The sequence below is a fragment of the Anguilla anguilla genome, chromosome 15, assembly GCF_013347855.1.
Source record: "Anguilla anguilla isolate fAngAng1 chromosome 15, fAngAng1.pri, whole genome shotgun sequence".
In the NCBI taxonomy this organism is placed as follows: domain Eukaryota; kingdom Metazoa; phylum Chordata; class Actinopteri; order Anguilliformes; family Anguillidae; genus Anguilla; species Anguilla anguilla.
The window spans coordinates 36,396,310-36,418,162 of NC_049215.1; the positions used below are offsets into that span (position 1 = coordinate 36,396,310).

Genomic DNA, 21,853 nt, shown 5'->3' on the forward strand with positions numbered 1-21,853 from the left:
CCTCCAGCTCGTACTCGTGGATGCCGCCGCCCCCGTACACGCAGAAGCCCACCAGCACGGCGCCCGGCTTGTCCACCATGAAGCAGATGGCGTCCGGCGAGCCGTTGCCCGTGTTCCAGCTGCGGCCCTGGCTCGTCTTGGTGAAGCGGTTGGGCGTGGACTTCACCGAGTGCAGCGAGTTCAGCCCGTCCACCTGCACACAAAAACAGCAGAGTGGAAATGGGCTTCTGGGTGCAATACACCGGAGCTCCAGCAGGTGGAGCGAATGAGTCAAACGGCCACAATCAAGCTAGGAAAAACAGTTCAACACAGAACTGCAAGAACTGCAAATATGAAAAAATAAATAAATCCATCTTAAAAATTAATCAAAGTTCAGATTTTACTGCCAATCCAAAATGCAATGTTTGGATATTTTAAGAAACAGCCTATAAGATCAAAGAATAGCAAAGTAAAGTAGCTTCACTGTACACCAGCACTGCACCACACTGTCACTACCCCTGACTCACTGTACACCAGCACTGCACCACACTGTCACTATCCCTGACTCACTGTACACCAGCACTGCACCACACTGTCACTACCCCTGACTCACTGTAAACCAGCACTGCACCACACTGTCACTACCCCTGACTCACTGTACACCAGCACTGCACCACACTGTCACTACCCCTGACTCACTGTACACCAGCACTGCACCACACTGTCACTACCCCTGACTCACTGTACACCAGCACTGCACCACACTGTCACTACCCCTGACTCACTGTACACCAGCACTGCACCACACTGTCACTACCCCTGACAGACTCACTGTACACCAGCACTGCACCACACTGTCACTACCCCTGACTCACTGTACACCAGCACTGCACCACACTGTCACTACCCCTGACTCACTGTACACCAGCACTGCACCACACTGTCACTACCCCTGACAGACTCACTGTACACCAGCACTGCACCACACTGTCACTACCCCTGACAGACTCACTGTAAACCAGCACTGCACCACACTGTCACTACCCCTGACTCACTGTACACCAGCACTGCACCATACTATCACTACCCCTGACTCACTGTACACCAGCACTGCACCACACTGTCACTACCACTGACTCACTGTACACCAGCACTGCACCACACTGTCACTACCCCTGACTCACTGTACACCAGCACTGCACCACACTGTCACTACCCCTGACTCACTGTAAACCAGCACTGCACCATACTGTCACTACCCCTGACTCACTGTAAACCAGCACTGCACCACACTGTCACTACCCCTGACTCACTGTAAACCAGCACTGCACCACACTGTCACTACCCCTGACTCACTGTACACCAGCACTGCACCACACTGTCACTACCCCTGACTCACTGTACACCAGCACTGCACCACACTGTCACTACCCCTGACAGACTCACTGTGGATCAGACACTAACGTCATTACACAGCTTATGAGCAGTGTGGACCCGTCCAAGCTCAGAGAAAAGTGCATTATAACCAGCGAAACATCATCTTGAATTTGCTGTTGCTTGGGAGCTTTGCTGCCTTGTACAGCAAACAGAGTGAGTTCTGGAAGGAGGCAGAGTGAGTTCTGGAAGGAGGCAGAGTGAGTTATGGAAGGAGGCAGAGTGAGTTATGGAAGGAGGCAGAGTGAGTTCTGGAAGGAGGCAGAGTGAGTTATGGAAGGAGGCAGAGTGAGTTATGGAAGGAGGCAGAGTGAGTTCTGGAAGGAGGCAGAGTGAGTTTCGGGGCCCGGCTGTACCTCAGAGCCCAGGGCCGAGGCGGTGAGCTCGCTGACGATGCTGGCCAGGAGGCCGCAGGTGTTGGACACCAGGTGAGGGGAGAAGAGCTCCACTTCCTTCCTCAGGCTCTTCCTGACAGGAAGCACCACGATCACCAGCATCTTCTCCAGAACCTCCCGAAAGCTGGTCATGCCCATGAGGTTCTCCTCCGTCTGCCCAACACAACGAGCACATGAGACAAGCTCCACAGTGCCCCCTCCAGGGAGAGCAGCGCAGCTACAACTACAAAACACCACAGGAATTACATAACACCCTGCGTTCTGAAAAACACAGCCTGACCAAATCTGTAAACTACATTAAAAACAAGGCTCTTCTATGACTGGTTATGGCAGCAAGATTAATCGACATCCATGAATTTGTTTTTCTAAAATTTTCAAAAGCGTTGATCAGAACCAGTTTAAATGCCGATATTAACCCTTTGAAGAGCAGGTTTTTTGGAATGTTTTTTTTCAGAATTCTAAGCCAGTGTTCTAGACCTCCACTGCTTTTAGTCGCCAGTAGTGACTGTGACATCATCAACATTAGAATGTTCAGTTAAGAACATTCTGATCACACATCTGTGACCTCACACCTCACAGGGCTAACAGGGAGCCCAGCTGGAATGTGGGCTGAGCAGGAGCAGCACACTCACGTGGCTGAGCTTCTCCATGTGCGCCACCAGCAGGGGGAAGCGGTGAGCCAGGGCGGAGTCGTTCTCTGTGCTGACCTGCTTGACCAGTGAGCGCAGCAGCACCTCCCCGTCGTAGGCGATGGGCAGGATGGAGGTCAGCTTGACGGAGGTGTTGCACAGCGCTGACATCACCGCGGCTAGCAGACGGCTGCTGGACGTGCGGAAGTTCGCCTCCTGGATGTCCTGAGAGACAGCGGGGAGACGCGCATGTGTGAGCGCAGGGACCAAACGCACCGCACACTGCGGGACTTCCTCACACTGCAGGACACTCTCACACTGCAGGACACTCTCACACTGCGGGACTTCCTCACACTGCAGGACACTCTCACACTGCAGGACACCCTCACACTGCGGGACTTCCTCACACTGCAGGACACCCTCACACTGCGGGACTTCCTCACACTGCAGGACACCCTCACACTGCGGGACTTCCTCATACTGCGGGACACCCTCACACTGCGGCACACCCTCACACTGCGGGACTTCCTCACACTGCGGGACTTCCTCACACTGCAGGACACCCTCACACTGCGGGACTTCCTCACACTGCGGGACGTCCTCACACTGCGGGACGCCCTCACACTGCGGGACTTCCTCACACTGCGGGACGTCCTCACACTGCGGGACGCCCTCACACTGCGGGACTTCCTCACACTGCGGGACACTCTCACACTGCGGGACTTCCTCACACTGCAGGACACCCTCACACTGCGGGACTTCCTCACACTGCGGGACTTCCTCACACTGCGGGACGTCCTCACACTGCAGGACACCCTCACACTGCGGGACTTCCTCACACTGCGGGACACCCTCACACTGCGGGACGTCCTCACACTGCGGGACTTCCTCACACTGCAGGACACCCTCACACTGCAGGACACCCTCACACTGCGGGACTTCCTCACACTGCGGGACACCCTCACACTGTGGGACACCCTCACACTGCGGGACACTCACACTGCGGGACTTCCTCACACTAGGGGACTTCCTCACACTGCGGGACTTCCTCACACTAGGGGACTACCTCACACTGGGGGGCTTAAACACTCAGGCTTATCCAGAGGACATAGTTCAGAACACAGGCAGGTACTCGTTGTCTTTTAAGGTGCAAAACTACTCGTATTACAACAGGAAACCAAGAAGAGCCCTCAGGTTCATGTGAATATTACTGCCTTCATTACAGCATGTGCTACATATAAACACACCCACATTAATATAGTAAAAGCAAAACCAAGTATTTAAAAGTGATGTTCACCTGTAGCTGTGCTCAGGTGAGTGGTGTTCACCTGTAGCTGTGCTCAGGTGAGTGGTGTTCACCTGTAGCTGTGCTGAGGTGTGTGTAGTTCACCCGTACCTGTGCTGAGGTGTGTGTAGTTCACCCGTACCTGTGCTCAGGCGTGAGGGCAGGGCAGGGCGGGGCGGGGCTCACCTGGTCCAGGCAGTTGAGCAGGTCGCACAGGCAGGCCCACTGCAGCGCGGGGGTGGGGTAGAAGGAGTGGAAGCAGGCGGTGAAGGTGTTGTGGCACTCCTGCAGGACGGCCTCCAGCAGGGCCAGCGGCTGGCTCAGGTAGCCCTGCGGGTCGTTGTCCAGCTTGGTCAGGCAGTTATCCATCCCCTCCGACAGAACCTTCTTCAGCAGGCTGCGCGTCTTCCCCACACACTCCGCCAGCCTGCTGGACTCGTCCACCACCGCCTTGCAGCTGGCTGCAGAGACACACACACACACACAGTGATGACACACACACGCAGTGCAGATGCACACACGCAGTACAGGGACACACACACACACAGCACCCACACACAGCGCAGACACACAGAGCGCAAACACACACACACGCGCGCACACATGTGCGTATCAGCGCTGGGGCAGGTTCAGCTCACCTGAGATGGGGAAGATCTCGCAGATGTACACGCGCAGGGGGTAGTGTGTGTGTGTGTGTGTGTGTGTGTGTGTGTGTGTGTGTGAGTGTGTGTGTGTGGGGCAGGGGAGCTCACCTGAGATGGGGAAGATCTCGCAGATGTACACACGCAGGGGGTAGTGTGTGTGTGTGTGTGTGTGTGTGTGTGTGTGAGAGTGTGTGTGTGTGTGTGTGTGTGTGTGTGTGTGCGCGTGTGTGTGTGTGTGTGTGGGGCAGGTGAGCTCACCTGAGATGGGGAAGATCTCGCAGATGTACACACGCAGCAGGCGCAGGCAGCAGGTCCCTACGAAGCGCAGGCGCTCCAGGTCCAGCAGGGTGGCGGTGAACTGGAAGCCCTTCAGGCCCCGCAGCTCCTCCACACCCAGCACCAGCGTGGTCCAGCTCCAGTGCAGCACGCTCAGCAGGGACTCAAAGCACTCCTGCGGGGGGGGGGGGGACTCGGTTCAGCTCCCCAACACTGACTCAGCTACACCCCAACACTGACTCACAAACCCCAACACTGACTCGCTCAGCTCCCAACACTGACTCATAAACCCCAACACTGACTCAGCTACACCCCAACACTGACTCAGCTACACCCCAACACTGACTCACAAACCCCAACACTGACTCGCTCAGCTCCCCAACACTGACTCATACACCCCAACACTGACTCATAAACCCCAACACTGACTCACTCAGTTCCCCAACACTGACTCAGCTACACCCCAACACTGACTCATAAACCCCAACACTGACTCAGCTACACCCCAACACTGACTCACAAACCCCAACACTGACTCACTCAGCTCCCCAACACTGACTCAGCTACACCCCAACACTGACTCGCTCAGCTCCCCAACACTGACTCATAAACCCCAACACTGACTCGCTCAGCTACACCCCAACACTGACTCATAAACCCCAACACTGACTCGCTCAGCTCCCCAACACTGACTCAGCTACACCCCAACACTGACTCACGCCCACCCAACCACCCAACACTGACTCAGCTACACCCCAACACTGACTCGCTCAGCTCCCCAACACTGACTCAGCTACACCCCAAAACTGACTCGCTCAGCTCCCCAACACTGACTCAGCTACATCCCCACACTGACTCACCCTCCATAACTCCCTCTCACACCCACTGGATCTCCAGAGCTGTCCTGTGGCTCCTGAGTGCTTTTACTTTCTGCCAGTTAATCAGTGTGACAGAGGGGACTTGCACTGACCAGGCAAAGCCATTAGGGATCAATAACACACTGTCGCTTCACAGCTAACACCGATCAGCTATAAGCTGATCAATAACTCTATGTGTACTGAAGACACCAGCGGCACAGACTGCAGAACCTGTAAAAATCCCACTACAGGCTGATTTCAGCCAGAGAAAGGGCGAGAGAAATGGGCGGAGTCAGCACATAAAAGGAACCCGGAACATCCCGGGCAGAGGCCACGCCCCTTTAAAACGCACCACGGAGACGGTCCGGGCGAAGGACCTCTTCAGGATGTGGACCGGCTCGCTGGTCTGCTGCTTCCCTTTGGCGGCGTTGGCGTCGTTTGACGGAAGCCTGCGGAAAACGCCACAAAACCCACATCAGAACCAGCATGCACACGCAGACAGAACCCACATCAGAACCAGCATGCACACGCAGACAGAACCCACATCAGAACCAGCATGCACACGCAGACAGGAGAGGGAGACCAGTTTGGGTCCGTACAGATGTGCAGAGAGAGAGACAGAGAGACAGAGAGAGAGAGAGGGAGAGAGGGAGAGAGAGAGAGAGAGAGACAGAGAGAGAGAGAGAGAGAGAGAGAGAGAAAGAGAGACAGAGAGAGAGAGAGACAGAGAGGGAGAGAGAGAGAGAGAGAGAGGAAGAGACAGAGAGAGAGAGAGACAGAGATGGAGAGAGACAGAGAGGGAGAGAGAGAGAGAAAGAGAGACAGAGAGAGAGAGAGACAGAGAGAGAGAGGGAAACCCGTTTGGGTCCGTACAGACGTGCACGCGTGCAGACAGAACCGGACTTGCCTGTAGAGCAGCTGAGGTATCTGACCCGCGTTCACATCCGTACCGTTGTTGGACTTCTTGGAGCTCTTGAACTGAAAGACCACACTGCGAGCAGGGAGAGAGGCCATTAACACACAAACGTGTTCTGCAGAAGGACACGGTCAGTACAGGGATACACACGCAATTCTCTGATCCAGAGTGATTTAAACAGATCAGATTCACCACACGGAGTGCGTTTAAACAGCTGGATATTTCACTCAAGCCAGGGAGTTACACACGCAGTTCCTCAGCCAATCGGCCGCGTGCCCCTGCGTGCAGAGAGCTGTGATTGGGCGGTGCGTACCCGTCGTCGGTGGTGATGGTGGCCTGTCCGTGCGAGCCGCAGTCGCTGCTGGGGCCTGAGACGCGGGCCCAGGCCACGTACCACCAGCCCAGCTGCAGCAGCACCGGCTCGTCAAACATCATGGCGTACTTCTCCCTGGGGGGGGGGAGGGGAGAGCGCCGTCACACACACACCTATATATACACACACACACACAGACCTGGCTCATTGCTCTCCCTCTCTGCAGTGTTACCTGGCGGTGCAGTCACACACACACACACACACACTCTCCCTCTCTGCAGTGTTTACCTGGTGGCGCAGTCACACACACACACACACACACACTCTCCCTCTCTGCAGTGTTTACCTGGCTGCGCAGTCGTACGCCAGCACGTCCGTCTCAGCCAGCAGGTCCCCGTCTGTCTCATGGTCTCCCCCATCTGGACCCAGCTCAAACAGCTGCAAGACAACAAGCCCTTAACACATCTGGACCCAGCTCAAACAGCTGCAGGACAACGAGCCGTTAACATCCGACTGGCTCTAACCCCACAGCCCAACCCCACAGCCCCAACCCCACAGCCCTAACCCCACAGCTCTAACCCCACAGCCCAACCCCACAGCTCTAACCCCACAGCCCCAACCCCACAGCCCTAACCCCACAGCCCCAACCCCACAGCCCTAACCCCACAGCCCTAACCCCACACCCCTAACCCCACACCCCTAACCCCACAGCCCTAACCCCACACCCCTAACCCCACACCCCTAACCCCACAGCCCTAACCCCACAGCCCTAACCCCACACCCCTAACCCCACACCCCTAACCCCACAGCCCTAACCCCACACCCCTAACCCCACACCCCTAACCCCACAGCTCTAACCCCACAGCCCTAACCCCACACCCCTAACCCCACAGCCCTAACCCCACAGCCCTAACCCCACAGCTCTAACCCCACAGCCCAACCCCACAGCCCTAACCCCACAGCCCCAACCCCACAGCCCAACCCCACAGCTCTAACCCCACACCCCTAACCCCACAGCCCTAACCCCACAGCTCTAACCCCACCCCACACCCCTAACCCCACAGCTCTAACCCCACACCCCTAACCCCACAGCCCTAACCCCACAGCCCTAACCCCACAGCCCCAACCCCACACCCCTAACCCCACAGTCCTAACCCCACAGCCCTAACCCCACAGCTCTAACCCCACACCTCTAACCCCACACCCCTAACCCCACACCCCCAACCCCACAGCCCCAACCCCACAGCCCAACCCCACAGCCCCAACCCCACAGCCCAACCCCACAGCCCCAACCCCACAGCCCAACCCCACAGCCCAAACCCTACAGCCCCAACCCCACAGCCCCAACCCCACAGCCCCAACCCCACAGCCCTAACCCCACAGCTCTAACCCCACAGCCCTAACCCCACAGCCCTAACCCCACCCCACAGCCCCAACCCCACAGTCCAGCTCCTCACAGCTGCAGCAGGAGCTGAAATCCTAAAGCAGCCCCACTAAGATCCTCTCACACGGACACTGTGACACGTTCCCTAGCAGAGACACAGGAGGGGCTCACACTGTGACACGTTCCCTAGCAGAGACACAGGAGGGGCTCACACTGTGACACGTTCCCTAGCACAGACACAGGAGGGGCTCACACTGTGACACGTTCCCTAGCAGAGACACAGGAGGGGCTCACACTGTGACACGTTCCCTAGCAGAGACACAGGAGGGGCTGGCACTGTGACACGCTCCCTAGCAGAGACACAGGAGGGGCTCACACTGTGACACGTTCCCTAGCAGAGACACAGGAGGGGCTCACACTGTGACACGTTCCCTAGCAGAGACACAGGAGGGGCTCACACTGTGACACGCTCCCTAGCAGAGACACAGGAGGGGCTGGCACTGTGACAGACCCTGGGTCTAATTATCCTCCCTGTGCCTGTTATAAAGCAGCCGCGGGACGGGACTGGCTCACCTTGATTTTGGCGGTGTACTCCCCCCGGCCCCCAAACAGCCCCAGCCCCCCCAGCAGGATGTCGGCGTCGGCGCAGAACCGGATGGCCTCCACGGAGTGGGCGGAGTAACCCCAGCCGCCCCCGTGACCTGGAACCAAACGCACCGTGATGTCATCACACCGCACGGGACTTAAGACCTGAGGGGCGGGGTGCTGTTTGGCTATGAACATCTCACTAGAGCAGCGGGGAGTTAGGAGTGTTAAGACCACTCTGGTCACAGGCAGTCACAGCCAATCACAGCCAGGCACAGGCGGTCACAGGCGGTCACGGGACCGAGCACAGCTCACAGGACAGCATGCGCACTCACTCTCGAACCGGTTGACCACGCTGTAGTCCTCCTTGGAGTAGACTTTCAAGACGGCCTGCGTCTCTTCTTCAGTGCTGGCCACGCCCATCTTCAGGTCCTGCATGGCAGCGAGCGTGTCCAGGCACCCTGAGGAGACACACACACACATACACACACACACACACACACACACACACACACACACACACATACACACACACACATACACATACACACACACACACACACACACACAGACACACACGAATACAATTAAAACCAAGGTCAGTGTGACTGTATCAGAGGTGCGGAATAATTGTAATAGTAAATTAAAACACCCTAAAATGTGTGTAGGTAGGTTTTTTCTGCACATACTAATGTTAATCAAGGAAACACATTTCCACTGGTAATGTGAGACCAGCCACATCCTGACATTATGAAGCACAGGGTTTTTTCCATGAAAAGACTGCGTAAACACTGACGCACAAGCAACTTCAAAACTTACCATGACGTGAGTTGTGGTAATATCCAAATAGATGAGGAAAGCAGCTTTTGTTTGTTTCTTAACACCCAGGTAAGCATTTACAAAGCAAATAGCCGACCACACAGACCAGCCAGGTGTGTGTATAAATGGCTGTGAGCAGGTAGCCCTTTATTTTCCATTAACACGTGCAGGGCCCCATGGGAGCGGGTGGGGGGGTGGGGATTTAGGGGGGTCATACCCAGGATGTGCAGGGCTCCATGGGAGCGGGTGGGGGTAGGGGAGCGGGTAGGGGATAGGGGGGTGGGGGGTGGGGGTTGGGTAGTGGGGAGGGGGTTTAGGGGGGTCATACCCAGGATGTGCAGGGCTCCATGGGAGCGGGTGGTGGTGGTGTGAGGGGTTGGGTAGTGGGGTGGGGCTCATACCCAGGATGTGCAGGGCCCCATGGGAGCGGGTGGGGGGGTGGGGGTTTAGGGGGCTCATACCCAGGATGTGCAGGGCTCCATGGGAGCGGGTGGGGGGGTGGGGGTTTAGGGGGGGTCATACCCAGGATGTGCAGGGCCCCATGGGAGCGGGTGGGGGGGTGGGGGTTTAGGGGGGGTCATACCCAGGATGTGCAGGGCCCCATGGGAGCGGGTGGGGGGGTGGGGGTTTAGGGGGGTCATACCCAGGATGTGCAGGGCTCCATGGGAGCGGGTGGGGGGGTGGGGGTTTAGGGGGCTCATACCCAGGATGTGCAGGGCTCCATGGGAGCGGGTGGTGGTGGCGTGGGGGCCGGATGGCAGTGCCAGCTCAGGGCTCAGGATGCTGCAGCGCGCCTGCAGGTCGGAGGCGGACGGCACGCGGGCATCAGCGATCACCGCGTTATAGCAACACATCTCCCGTGAGGCGGGCAGGAACCTGGGGGGGGGGGGGGGGAGAGAGAGAGAGAGGGCATGAGACTGTGCCCTCACCATGGGCCTTAAGCCAGTGACCCAAACTCCCTCATCCTGCCTGCAGTAGGGTGGACCACTGAAAGGTTACACAGGGATGTTTGTTTTCTGATTGACAGACAGGTGTAAGGCGGGCACTGAGACAGGGGCGGTGCCTAACGCAGCGGGACACACCTCCAGATGACGTCATACACGGGGTCCAGGCAGAGGCCGAAGCCCTGCAGGTCCTCCTGCTCCGAGTCGCTGAAGGTCCGGCAGCTGCCGTCCGTCTTGTTAATCAGCAGGCATTTAAAGGGGGGGGGCTCGGAGACCGAGGAGGGCACCAAACCTGGGGAGGGGGGGCGGAGAGACAGGCACCACCTTCAGCAAAAAGCACGCGCACCACCGGCACTGGCCAGCAGAGGGCCGAACGCGGGAGGAGGACGGGGGGGGGCGGGGCCTCACCGATGATGTGCTTGCTGGCGAAGATCTCGGAGGTGGCGAGCACGTGCGAGTTGATGAGCGCCTCGTCGATGCGCAGGAAGGTCTGGTCCCCGCTCGCCCCGATCCAGGTGGCCTTGCGCCCGTATTTCGCCCCGATGTTGGGCATGGGGGAGGGCCGGGCATTCCAGTAGGGCACGTCCAGAATGGGCCGGCCCAGCTGCCCTTTCTGTAAGGGGACCGCACGTCAGCCCAACACACTCCCTGCACTGAGCACCCTCAGCCCAACACACTCCCAACACTGAGCACCCTCAGCCCAACACACTCCCTGCACTGAGCACCCTCAGCCCAACACACTCGCAGCACTGCGCATCCTCAGCCCAACACACTCTCAACACTGAGCACCCTCAGCCCAACACGCTCCCAACACTGAGCACCCTCAGCCCAACACACTCCCAACACTGAGCACCCACAGCCCAACACACTCCCAACACTGAGCACCCTCAGCCCAACACACTCCCTGCACTGAGCACCCTCAGCCCAACACACTCGCAGCACTGCGCACCCTCAGCCCAACACACTCTCAACACTGAGCACCCTCAGCCCAACACGCTCCCAACACTGAGCACCCTCAGCCCAACACACTCCCAACACTGAGCACCCACAGCCCAACACACTCCCAGCACTGAGCACCCTCAGCCCAACACACTCGCAGCACTGTGCACCCTCAGCCCAACACACTCCCAGCACTGAGTACCCTCAGCCCAACACACTCGCAGCACTGAGCACCCTCAGCCCAACACACTCCCAGCACTGAGCACCCTCAGCCAAACACACTCACTGCACTGAGCACCCTCAGCCCAACACACTCCCAACACTGAGCACCCTCAGCCCAACACACTCGCAGCACTGAGCACCCTCAGCCCAACACACTCCCTGCACTGAGAACCCTCATCCCAACACACTCCCAGCACTGAGCACCCTCAGCCCAACACACTCCCGGCACTGAGCACCCTCAGCCGAACACAACAACCCGCGTCACTGCACGTTACAGACACACCCTCTCATCACACTCCAGTACACACACCTACACTACCACAGCGATCACCGCACACTCCACACAGCAGGGTAACAAACAGCAGCCCGTCGCCCCGGCGACATAAAGAGAGGAGGAAGACCGTACCGAGAAGCTGCCGAAGGTGAAGACCTGTCCGTCAATCAGGAGCACGGCCGTGTGGTTGCTGCCGGCCGTCACCTGAACGCTGGGCCCCGGGAGAGCCTGGACTAGAGTAGGAGCGCCCCTGAACACAGCACAACACAGGGGGGTTAGAGTGAGTGTGTGTGTGAGAGAGAGAGTGTGTGTGTGCGTGTGTGTGTGTGAGAGAGACAAGAGTGTGTGTGTGTGTGTGTGTGTGAGAGAGACAGAGTGTGTGTGTGTGTGTGTGTGTGTGAGAGAGAGATAGAGTATGCGTGTGTGAGAGTGTGTGTGTGTGTGTGTGTGCGTGTGCGTGTGTGTGTGTGAGAGAGACAGAGTGTGTGTGTGTGTGTGTGTGTGTGAGAGTGTGTGTGTGTGTGTGTGCACGTGTGTGTGTTCTTTACCTGGAGTTCACGTCTCCATGTCCCAGCTGGCCGTGCTGCCCGTAGCCGAAGGTGTAAACGTCCCCGTTCTCCATCAGCACCACTGCAGAGGAGAGGAGAGGAGAGGAGAGAAGGAGAGGACAGGAGAGGAGAGAAGGAGAGGACAGGAGATGACAGGAGAGGAGAGGGGTAAGGGGAGAGGAGAAACTGTCACCCACTATTTCAAACCATTTCATCTGTCCTTTACCCCCAGCACTCATCTGACTGCCACGGCCCAGTTCGCGACCAGTGGAAAGCGAACTCACATCCCAGAGTGCACCGGGATCAGCGTGGAGGCCAATGAGCAACAGGTTCCAAACGCGCCTCAAACCGGCTGTCGCTCATCACTTCGCTGAGTTTTACCCTCAGAGAGCACGGCCCGTTTGGCTGCACGGTGGGCGGGGGGGGGGGGGCGAAGGCTGGGGGGGGCGGGAGGGGCGGCTGGGGGGGCGGCGGAACGTACCGGAGTGGTGGAAGCCGCAGCTGACCTGCACAGCGCGCATCTCGCAGTCGAAGCGCACCGCCCCGGGGGGGTAGGTGGTGATCTTGCTGGCGTCCTTGTCTCCGCGCTCGCTGCTGCGGTCTGTGGAGCAGGAGAGGGACAGTCAGGACTGTGGGGGGGGGGGGGGGGGGCAGCCGAAAGAGACGGGCAGGGCACCAGGACTCTCAGGCCGTACCTGAACACCTGACACCTGGAGAGAAAACATCATACAGCAGTGAAGAACAGAGCGAGGGATGGAGGGATAGAGGGAGTGATGGAGGGTGTGCTAAATGAAAGACAGCAGCGGGAAAAGAAAGGGTTTGTACCCTAATAAATAATCTAAAGATCAATCTGCATAGTTTCATGCGTGACGGTACGACAACATGGACAGGCTACTGGGACCGACACCTGGTGGCCCAGGTAAAACCACCTCACTCTGAACACATAATCCAGTCGAGGTCCATTTTGAACCCTGGAAAGCTGCCAATGTTTTGTTTACATCCATGTGGCAGGAGCGACATTTTATGTTTCAACTCCAAAGTGTGTTTGGAAATCCTTGCAGTATTGTGTGATTAAGATTTCTGAACCCACAAAGAATGGTGTTTCGGAAATGATTTTATTTTTACAAAATTCGTATTTGACTTGTACTATAGACGTGTTTAGTTGAGCAATGCATGACACACAGGAGGAGTGGCATGCACAGCCGATGTTAGGAACATGGCAGCCAACACTGGGGTGAGAATATGAACGCATGGGCAGAAAGGAGGGTCTGGCTAACACTCTGCGTAAGGAGCTCCGTTCGCAGGGGACATGAAGGACTGTGGGGCGTATTTCAGGGCTGTTAAAAACACTCACACTAGCAGCCGGAAGCAATCTGAGAGCCAACACCAGCAAACATAAACGGCAGCAACTGCCACACCTGCAGCCAATCAGGAGCCCTGTTACTGAGGTGAGTATGACCAAGATCCATGAGAAGCCAATCAGGAGCCCTGTTACTGAGGTGAGTATGACCAAGATCCATGGCTGCGTCCGAAATAGCATACTACGCACAACATAAATGGTAAATGGTAAATGGACTGCATTTATATAGCGCTTTTATCCAATTGATGCCTCTCATTCGCCAGAGCAGTTAGGGGTTAGGGGTTAGGTGTCTTGCTCAAGGACACTTCGACACGCCCAGGGCGGGGTTTGAACCGGCAACCCTCCGACTGCCAGACAATCGGTCTTACCTCCTGAGCTATGTCGCCCCACAACATACTATATAGTGCATACTATCATTCAGCGCACTTAGTATCCATTTCTCATTTCAAGCCACTAACGTCTGTGACAGATCTACTCTGGCAGCTAGCTAACACTGTGTACGGAAAACAGAAAAAGATTTTAAATGCAAATACAGCCATTGGTTTTACCTAAGCTAAGTATAGTGAGAAATAATACATATACATGTGACTCTCACCACTTCGGCTTAAACTGGCCTCCGCCAATATTAGCTGTCTGGTTACTTGGGTTGTGAACTATCACAATGCATTGTGGGACAGTCATGACAGCGTAGTGTCCAGTGTTGACACATTTATGATATTTCACCGGATGTAGTATGAAATCCAGGTATTTTTCATATACCATTTCATGCATACTATGGTTTCGGACAGACTAAAAATGTTCCCATACTATTTTTGTGTACTAAATAGCATGCTAGTATGTGATTTCGGATGCAGCCCTTGAGGAGCAGGGACAAGCGACACAGAGCCCGGTGGGGGTTATGAACCAATCAGGCCCTGCGACAGACAGGGAGGCCACTCCCCCTCCCACAGGACCCTCCCCCCAGCAGGACCCTCTGACAGGTAACAGGGAGAGGAGACAGACAGAACGCTCCTCAGGAAGGGAGAAACAGGAGCACCACGCGGTTATACTGGGGTTCAGAGGAGGTCAACTTAGTCTATGACCTATGACCCAGAGATTCCAGTATGAACAGTACATGCTTGAGAAATTTGAAAGTGTGAAAATATTTATTTGAATTACAAACTCAGTGAAGGCAAGAAAGTAGACTATTTTTTTCCATCTCATTCAGGAAGTGGAACCTGCATCTCCACAGAGTTCTCTCCAGTATAACCGCAGAGCGCCACATACGCCATTTTACATGGTCTGTGAGCCTTTTCAGTGTTAGGACCAGTAAAAACGCAGACAACCCCTGTCGTGGTCTGGAACCGTCTGGGCAGCGAGAGCATGGTGTGGAAAGACGTGACTCTCTCTCCTCTGACTCTTCCGCACGCCAGGGTCTAACACACCCGCACATTTACATTCCGCTCACCAGCCGCACAGCGCTGGGGTGATAAATCCAGCCGGAGAGCTTTATGGACTTTTATTTAGCGCACGCACAGAGCACAGAGCCCGCCGTCATCCACAGTGTGTACCGCCACACCGGGGAAGAGATTAACGTCCTGGACGTGACCACCCCTCCCCCCCACCCTCTCTCGGGATGGTCTTCTAACGAACCCAAGAGAGTCACCCCCCCTCCCCCAGGACGGGCCGGGGGGGGGCGAGGCAGCCCGTTAGCGCTGGGAGGCCGCAGTAGTACCTTTGTGCTTATTCCGCTCGAGCTTTGCCTGCTGGGGGGGTCTGAGCCGGGCTAGCGCCTGCTCGCGCTGGTTCATTAAAATGGGACCGGGGATAAGGAGGGGACCTGGGGGAGAGAGGCACGTTCACATGCAGGGGCACAGCGCACACCAGGAGCACAGCACCATGAGGAGCACAACACCATGGAGAACACACAGGGCAAATCATAATGCACACGTAAGCAGAGGAACAAATTAAATAAACCAAAATAAACCACCTGGAAGAATGAACAACACACACACACACACACACACACATGAACACACAAACACCCACACACACACACACAAACACCCACATGAACACACAAACACACACACAAACACCCACACACACCCACACAAACACCCACATGAACACACAAACACCCACATGAACACGCACACAAACACAAACCACTAGTGGAAGTTTAACTGACTGGGCTTTCTTTCTGTAACTTAATTAAGTCAATTCGGTGTTTTGAGATGAGGTGAAGAGCAGCACCAGCTGTGAGAAATGGGAGGACTGAGCAGATGCACTTCCTCATTATGAATAAGATCTCTTTCTGTTGCCGTTAGGACTGAAATGTGCCGTGACCGTGGTTAGTCAGGATATGCTACTGATGTCCGCGCCGGGCCTAAAAAGTCAAAGGAGGAATTGCGGGGGTGAAAAAAGGGATGTAGCCAATCAAAGCTAGACACGCTCAGTGCATGAGCAGGTCTGAGCCAATACAAACAGGACCTGAGGATTCCAATACAAACAGGACCTCGGCATCCTGACACAGTTCCTGGCTGAGCTCGCAGTCAGAACGCGCCGATCTTCTGAGCGTGCTCAGTACGAGAGGAGACTGTGACGGGGAGACGTGCCATGTGGTCTGCAGGATGGCTGAGTCTCCAGCCATGTGTTAATCGCGGCCCCCCCGAGTATAGGCGGGGGTTCGATCCCCCGCCACGGCACCTTCTGAGCTGCGACCCCTTCTCTAAATGGTAAATGGACTGCATTTATATAGCTTTACAATTGATGCCTCGAATTCACCAGAGAAATTACGGGTTAGGTGTCTCGCTCAGGGACATTTCGACATGCCCAGGGCGGGGGATCGAACCAGCAACCCTCCGACTGCCAGACAAGCGCTCTTACCTCCTGAGCTATGTCGCCCCCATATTTCGCTCTTACCTCCTGAGCTATTCTCTACCGGTTACCCCCTCTGCTTTCTACCCATCTGAGTAAAGCAAAAAAAAAAAAAAAAACGGGGCCTGCAAACGAGGCCTGGACACAAGGCCCAGACATGGGGCCTGCAAGGGCGGCCCGGACACCGGGCCTGGACAAGTGGCCTGCAAACGGGGCCCAGACATGGAGCCTGCAAACGGAGCCCAGACATGGAGCCTGCAAACGGGGCCCAGACATGGGGGCTGCAAACGGGGACAGGACAAGTGGCCTGCAAACGGGGACCAGACATGGAGCCTGCAAACGGGGCCCGGACAAGTGGCCTGCAAACGGGGACAGGACACGGGGCCTGCAAACGGGGCCCAGACATGGAGCCTGCAAACGGGGCCCAGACATGGAGCCTGCAAACGGGGCCTGGACAAGTGGCCTGCAAACGGGGACAGGACACGGGGCCTGCAAACGGGGCCCAGACATGGAGCCTGCAAACGGGGCCCAGACATGGAGCCTGCAAACGGGGCCCAGACATGGGGCCTGTAAACGGGGCCTACAAGGGGGGCCCGGACACCGGGCCTGGAAATGGGGCCTGCAAATGGGGACAGGACACAGGGCCTGCAAACGGACAACACACTGGGCCTGCAAACAGGGCCCGGAAGTGGGGCCTGCAAACGGGGCCCAGACACGGGGCCCTACCTCGGCCCTCGTCCAGCCGGTGACGGCGGTTGATGCGCTGCCTCTTCTCTTCCTGGCGGATCTGGATGTGCTCCTCAATATTCACGCCTGGGGGGGGAGGGACAGGCACAGCTGAAATAAGAGCGGTTGAGGATGTTTGGGCCAAAAGAAGGGGGGACAGACAAGACAGACACACAAGATGAGTATCGAGGATGGAGGAACACGGCGTCATGGATACAAACAGGAAACAGCTTTTCCAGCAGGAGCTACGCCTGCAGGGCCTAATGCAGTACAGCCCTGGCAGGCAGCAGCTCAAACACACAGCAGTGGTACAGGTCTGCATGTGCAGCATGGTATGGTCATGAGATTTAATGACAGCACTGTTAAGAGTATGAATGTATTCTGAAGAACAATCATAAATTTGCCACAAAATTACTCAAGCATAAAAATGGAAACAGATCGGTTTTAGCATTAAAAACCCAGAAGACTGCACTCAAAGCAATTTAACTGATCATTAGCAAAACGCCCACATGCCCCACCCTCCTTAGCGACAGTTGCTAAGTACGACAAAATAAGATGGAGCAGGAAATTACAGATGCACACTTTCAGGCGAAACGGGAAGTAGTTTCATACCTAAAAGCAGGTCCAGCGGAATCATCTCCTTCACGGCGTCGAAGATGCCCCTCTGCCGAGCTTCCTGTCCGTCCAGCTCACGGGCACACGCCTTACAGCAGCCGCAAGCAGAACAGCCAGACTCCCCCGAGCCACAGCCGCACACCCTGAGGACCAAACACACACACAGCGCTCACACCTCATACTACAGAGTAGCCGCACACCCTGAGGACCAAACACACACACACACACACACACTTACACTCACATACCTCAAACCTACAGAGCAGCCGCACACCCTGAGGACAAAACACACACATGCACACACACACACACACACACACACACAGACACACACAGTGCTTACACCTCAAACAACAGAGCAGGCGCACACCCTGAGGGCAGAACACACACACACACACACACACACGCTGCAGAGCAGCTAGATACTGCTGAAAGACTCAAACTGCAGAGGTGCAGAAACTGCAGCGCCTGCAATGTGTCTATGACAGCCCGGCTGATTACAGCCTCAGATTTCCTTTAGTAAGCAAATAGGAGCGCACAGAATATCATATTATTAGCGTTAAATATTTACACTCAATATCACAGCACTTCTCTGCCCATTTAAAGAGAGGCAAAACACAGCCATCCTCACTATTCCTGTCTGCAGTGTCCCTACCAGACTGACACAAACCCTGATATTATTCAGGGAAAGAATCGTTATTAAAAATGATCCAGTGGCTTTTATTTACTCCACAAAACGGTGTGGTGATGTTTGTAAGCTGTGGGGGGTGTGATGGCGGTGTGAGGGCGGTGTGATAGCGGTGTGAGGGCAGGGTGATGGTGTGAGGGCGGTGTGATGGTGGTGTGAGGGCGGTGTGATGGTGTGAGGGCGGTGTGATGGTGTGATGGTGTGAGGGCGGTGTGAGGGCGGTGTGATGGCGGTGTGAGGGCGGTGTGATGGCGGTGTGATGGTGTGAGGGCGGTGTGATGGTGTGATGGTGTGAGGGCGGTGTGAGGGCGGTGTGATGGTGGTGTGAGGGCGGTGTGATGGTGTGATGGCGGTGTGAGGGCGGTGTGATGGTGTGATGGTGTGAGGGCGGTGTGAGGGCGGTGTGATGGTGTGAGGGCGGTGTGATGGTGTGAGGGCGGTGTGAGGGCGGTGTGAGGGCGGTGTGATGGTGGTGTGATGGTGTGAGGGCGGTGTGATGGTGGTGTGATGGCGGGGTGATGGTGCTGTGAGGGCAGGGTGATGGTGTGAGGGCGGTGTGAGGGCGGTGTGATAGCGGTGTGATAGCGGTGTGATGGCGGTGTGATGGTGTGATGGTGTGATGGCGGTGTGATGGTGTGAGGGCGGTGTGATGGTGTGATGGCGGTGTGATGGTGTGATGGCGGTGTGAGGGCGGTGCCGCTCACCCTCCGGGCACTCTGTCGGGCCGGCCGCTGCTCACACAGCTGGCTCCGTAGCCGGTGCAGTCTCCACACACGGTGCACACCATGCACTGGTCCAGCTTCCACTTGTGAGCTCCAGGCTGGCACATCAGAGACTTCTCCTCCTTCTCCTCCAGCTCCTCCTCCAGGTCCTCATCCATGGCCGTGGCCATGTTCTCCACCCCAAAGCCTGCAGAGCACGAGCGCACAGTTACACACACATTACACACAGTTACACACACATTACACACAGTTACACACACATTACACACACAGTTACACACACCGTTACACACACATTACACACACAGTTACACACACCGTTACACACACAGTTACACACATATTACACACACAGTTACACACACATTACACACACATTACACACAGTTACACACACAGTTACACACACATCACACACATTACACACACAGTTACACACACATCACACACATTACACACACAGTTACACACACATTACACACAGTTACACACACATTACACACACCGTTACACACATATTACACAAACCATTACACACACATTACACACACCGTTACACACACATTACACACAGTTACACACACAGTTACACACATATTACACACACCGTTACACACACATTACACACACACACATTACACACACAGTTACACACACATTACACACAGTTACACACACATTACACACACAGTTACACACACATTACAGACACATTACACACACATTACACACACAGTTACACACACATTACACACACCGTTACACACATATTACACAAACCATTACACACACATTACACACACAGTTACACACACATTACACACACATTACCCACACCGTTACACACACATTACACACACAGTTACACACACATTACACACACACTACACACACAGTTACACACACATTACACACACAGTTACACACACATTACACACAGTTACACACACATTACACACACAGTTACACACACATTACAGACACATTACACACACATTACACACACAGTTACACACACATTACACACAGAGTTACACACATATTACAGTCACTGTTCTCCACAAACAACAATATAGTACTCTTCTACAGTATGACTACTGTATTATGTCATGCTAGCTACTCCATATGAGGTCATTTTGTGTCAGCAGTTGGCTATACACCAGTTTCCCATGTGATCTTCGGAAAAAAAAAAAATTATAATGCGAACACACACACACACACGATTGTAAGCTTGTGGCAGATACTCTATAATAATGCACAGCTACATGCTGCAGAATGTTTAGTTAGGGCGCAGGTGTGGGGTTGAGTCAGGGTGGAGGTGTAGGGTTGAGATGGCGCAGGTGTAGGGTTGAGTGGGGGTGGAGGTGTGGGGTTAAGTGGGGGTTCAGGTGTAGGGTTGAGTGGGGGTAGAGGTGTGGGGTTGAGTGGGGGTGCAGGGGTGATGTTGGTGCTATGACGCTGCGTTTACCTTTCCCCGTCTGGCTCATGGGTCCGGTGTCTCGGCCACACTGGCCCTTGTTGTTCACCCCAAACGTCCACACCTCCCCGCTCTTAGTCAGGACGCAGGTGTGGGCCTTCCCCATCGCTACCTGAGTTACGAAGTGACCCTTCAGGTCTGTCACCTGACCTGCAGGGGGAGGGCACAGGACAGAGAGGCGTTACCAAGCACATCATCCCCACGGCTTCTACTGCAAAAAGCATGCTACTGAGAAAAGAGAAAACCAGGTTTATAACACACACTGGGGGGCTTTCAACTCTTCTGATGCACAAACCCCCACCCAGGCTCAAAGGCATCCAGGGGACCCCATCACAAGTTAAAAATGGTTTTATTCAAAAAACATTTTCACTAAATCAGGATATAGTCATTGTATATAGTCTGGTCACGGACACCTACGGCACCTTGAAGAACCCCCTGGTGGAACTGTGCTAATAACTGCCCAGGAAGTGATCCTCATACCAGGCTGCGCGGTACTGGGATCACTTCCTGGGCTGGAGCTGCATGCTGATGTACTGAAGCTGTTGTTTTGTCGGCGGGATTGGCGGTTATGGAGAACGCGCTTCATTTGAGCGGGCTGGGGTGATTCACTACGCTCAGAGCACTGAACTGAGCAGAGTCAGCCGAGCCAGAGCTGTTTATACCACACACAGGACTGACCTGAACACCGCCCCGCACAAATCTCAAGCTCTTTACCTGCACATCCGCTCTGAGGCGCTTCTGGAATACAAAGCAGCCTCAGATCCTTTGAGGGGAAAACCGAACGTGCATCGCAGGACAGGGCTGACATTACTCTCTCTGCCGAAACCGATTTTTAGAGTTCTGACAAAGCAGGGGCCCCGATCTTCACGCGACCGTCTGACTGCCAAACAAAAGGCTCCTCCACAGACAGACCCGAACCCGCCCTGTGAGGGTCTCATCGAACCGGTGGAGCGGGGGAGCGAC

The 21,853-nt window shown here is 55.4% G+C and overlaps 1 protein-coding gene across 16 annotated transcripts in view; it reads right to left on the reverse strand.

The window, feature by feature from the left end:
• mycbp2 (MYC binding protein 2) overlaps window positions 1–21,853 on the reverse strand; it is a 104,413-nt gene that overhangs the window by 40,323 nt on the left and 42,237 nt on the right. For 11 of the 16 annotated variants that reach the window (XM_035392821.1, XM_035392816.1, XM_035392827.1 and 8 more), the window contains 22 exons: window positions 20,882–21,040; window positions 19,396–19,600; window positions 18,001–18,146; window positions 17,389–17,499; window positions 15,518–15,622; window positions 12,925–13,044; window positions 12,444–12,525; window positions 12,028–12,145; window positions 10,869–11,073; window positions 10,599–10,752; window positions 10,220–10,392; window positions 9,033–9,158; window positions 8,686–8,813; window positions 7,075–7,166; window positions 6,729–6,863; window positions 6,407–6,490; window positions 5,852–5,948; window positions 4,625–4,817; window positions 3,909–4,183; window positions 2,441–2,662; window positions 1,770–1,961; window positions 1–193 (listed from right to left, as the gene is read on the reverse strand). The exon at window positions 1–193 is cut by the window's left edge and continues 14 nt beyond it. In XM_035392821.1, the coding sequence (XP_035248712.1) occupies window positions 1–193; window positions 1,770–1,961; window positions 2,441–2,662; window positions 3,909–4,183; window positions 4,625–4,817; window positions 5,852–5,948; window positions 6,407–6,490; window positions 6,729–6,863; window positions 7,075–7,166; window positions 8,686–8,813; window positions 9,033–9,158; window positions 10,220–10,392; window positions 10,599–10,752; window positions 10,869–11,073; window positions 12,028–12,145; window positions 12,444–12,525; window positions 12,925–13,044; window positions 15,518–15,622; window positions 17,389–17,499; window positions 18,001–18,146; window positions 19,396–19,600; window positions 20,882–21,040 (3,315 nt within the window). The remainder of the gene's footprint in view (window positions 194–1,769; window positions 1,962–2,440; window positions 2,663–3,908; window positions 4,184–4,624; window positions 4,818–5,851; window positions 5,949–6,406; window positions 6,491–6,728; window positions 6,864–7,074; window positions 7,167–8,685; window positions 8,814–9,032; window positions 9,159–10,219; window positions 10,393–10,598; window positions 10,753–10,868; window positions 11,074–12,027; window positions 12,146–12,443; window positions 12,526–12,924; window positions 13,045–15,517; window positions 15,623–17,388; window positions 17,500–18,000; window positions 18,147–19,395; window positions 19,601–20,881; window positions 21,041–21,853) is intronic. The other 5 variants (XM_035392817.1, XM_035392831.1, XM_035392819.1 and 2 more) reach the window with 4 other exon arrangements.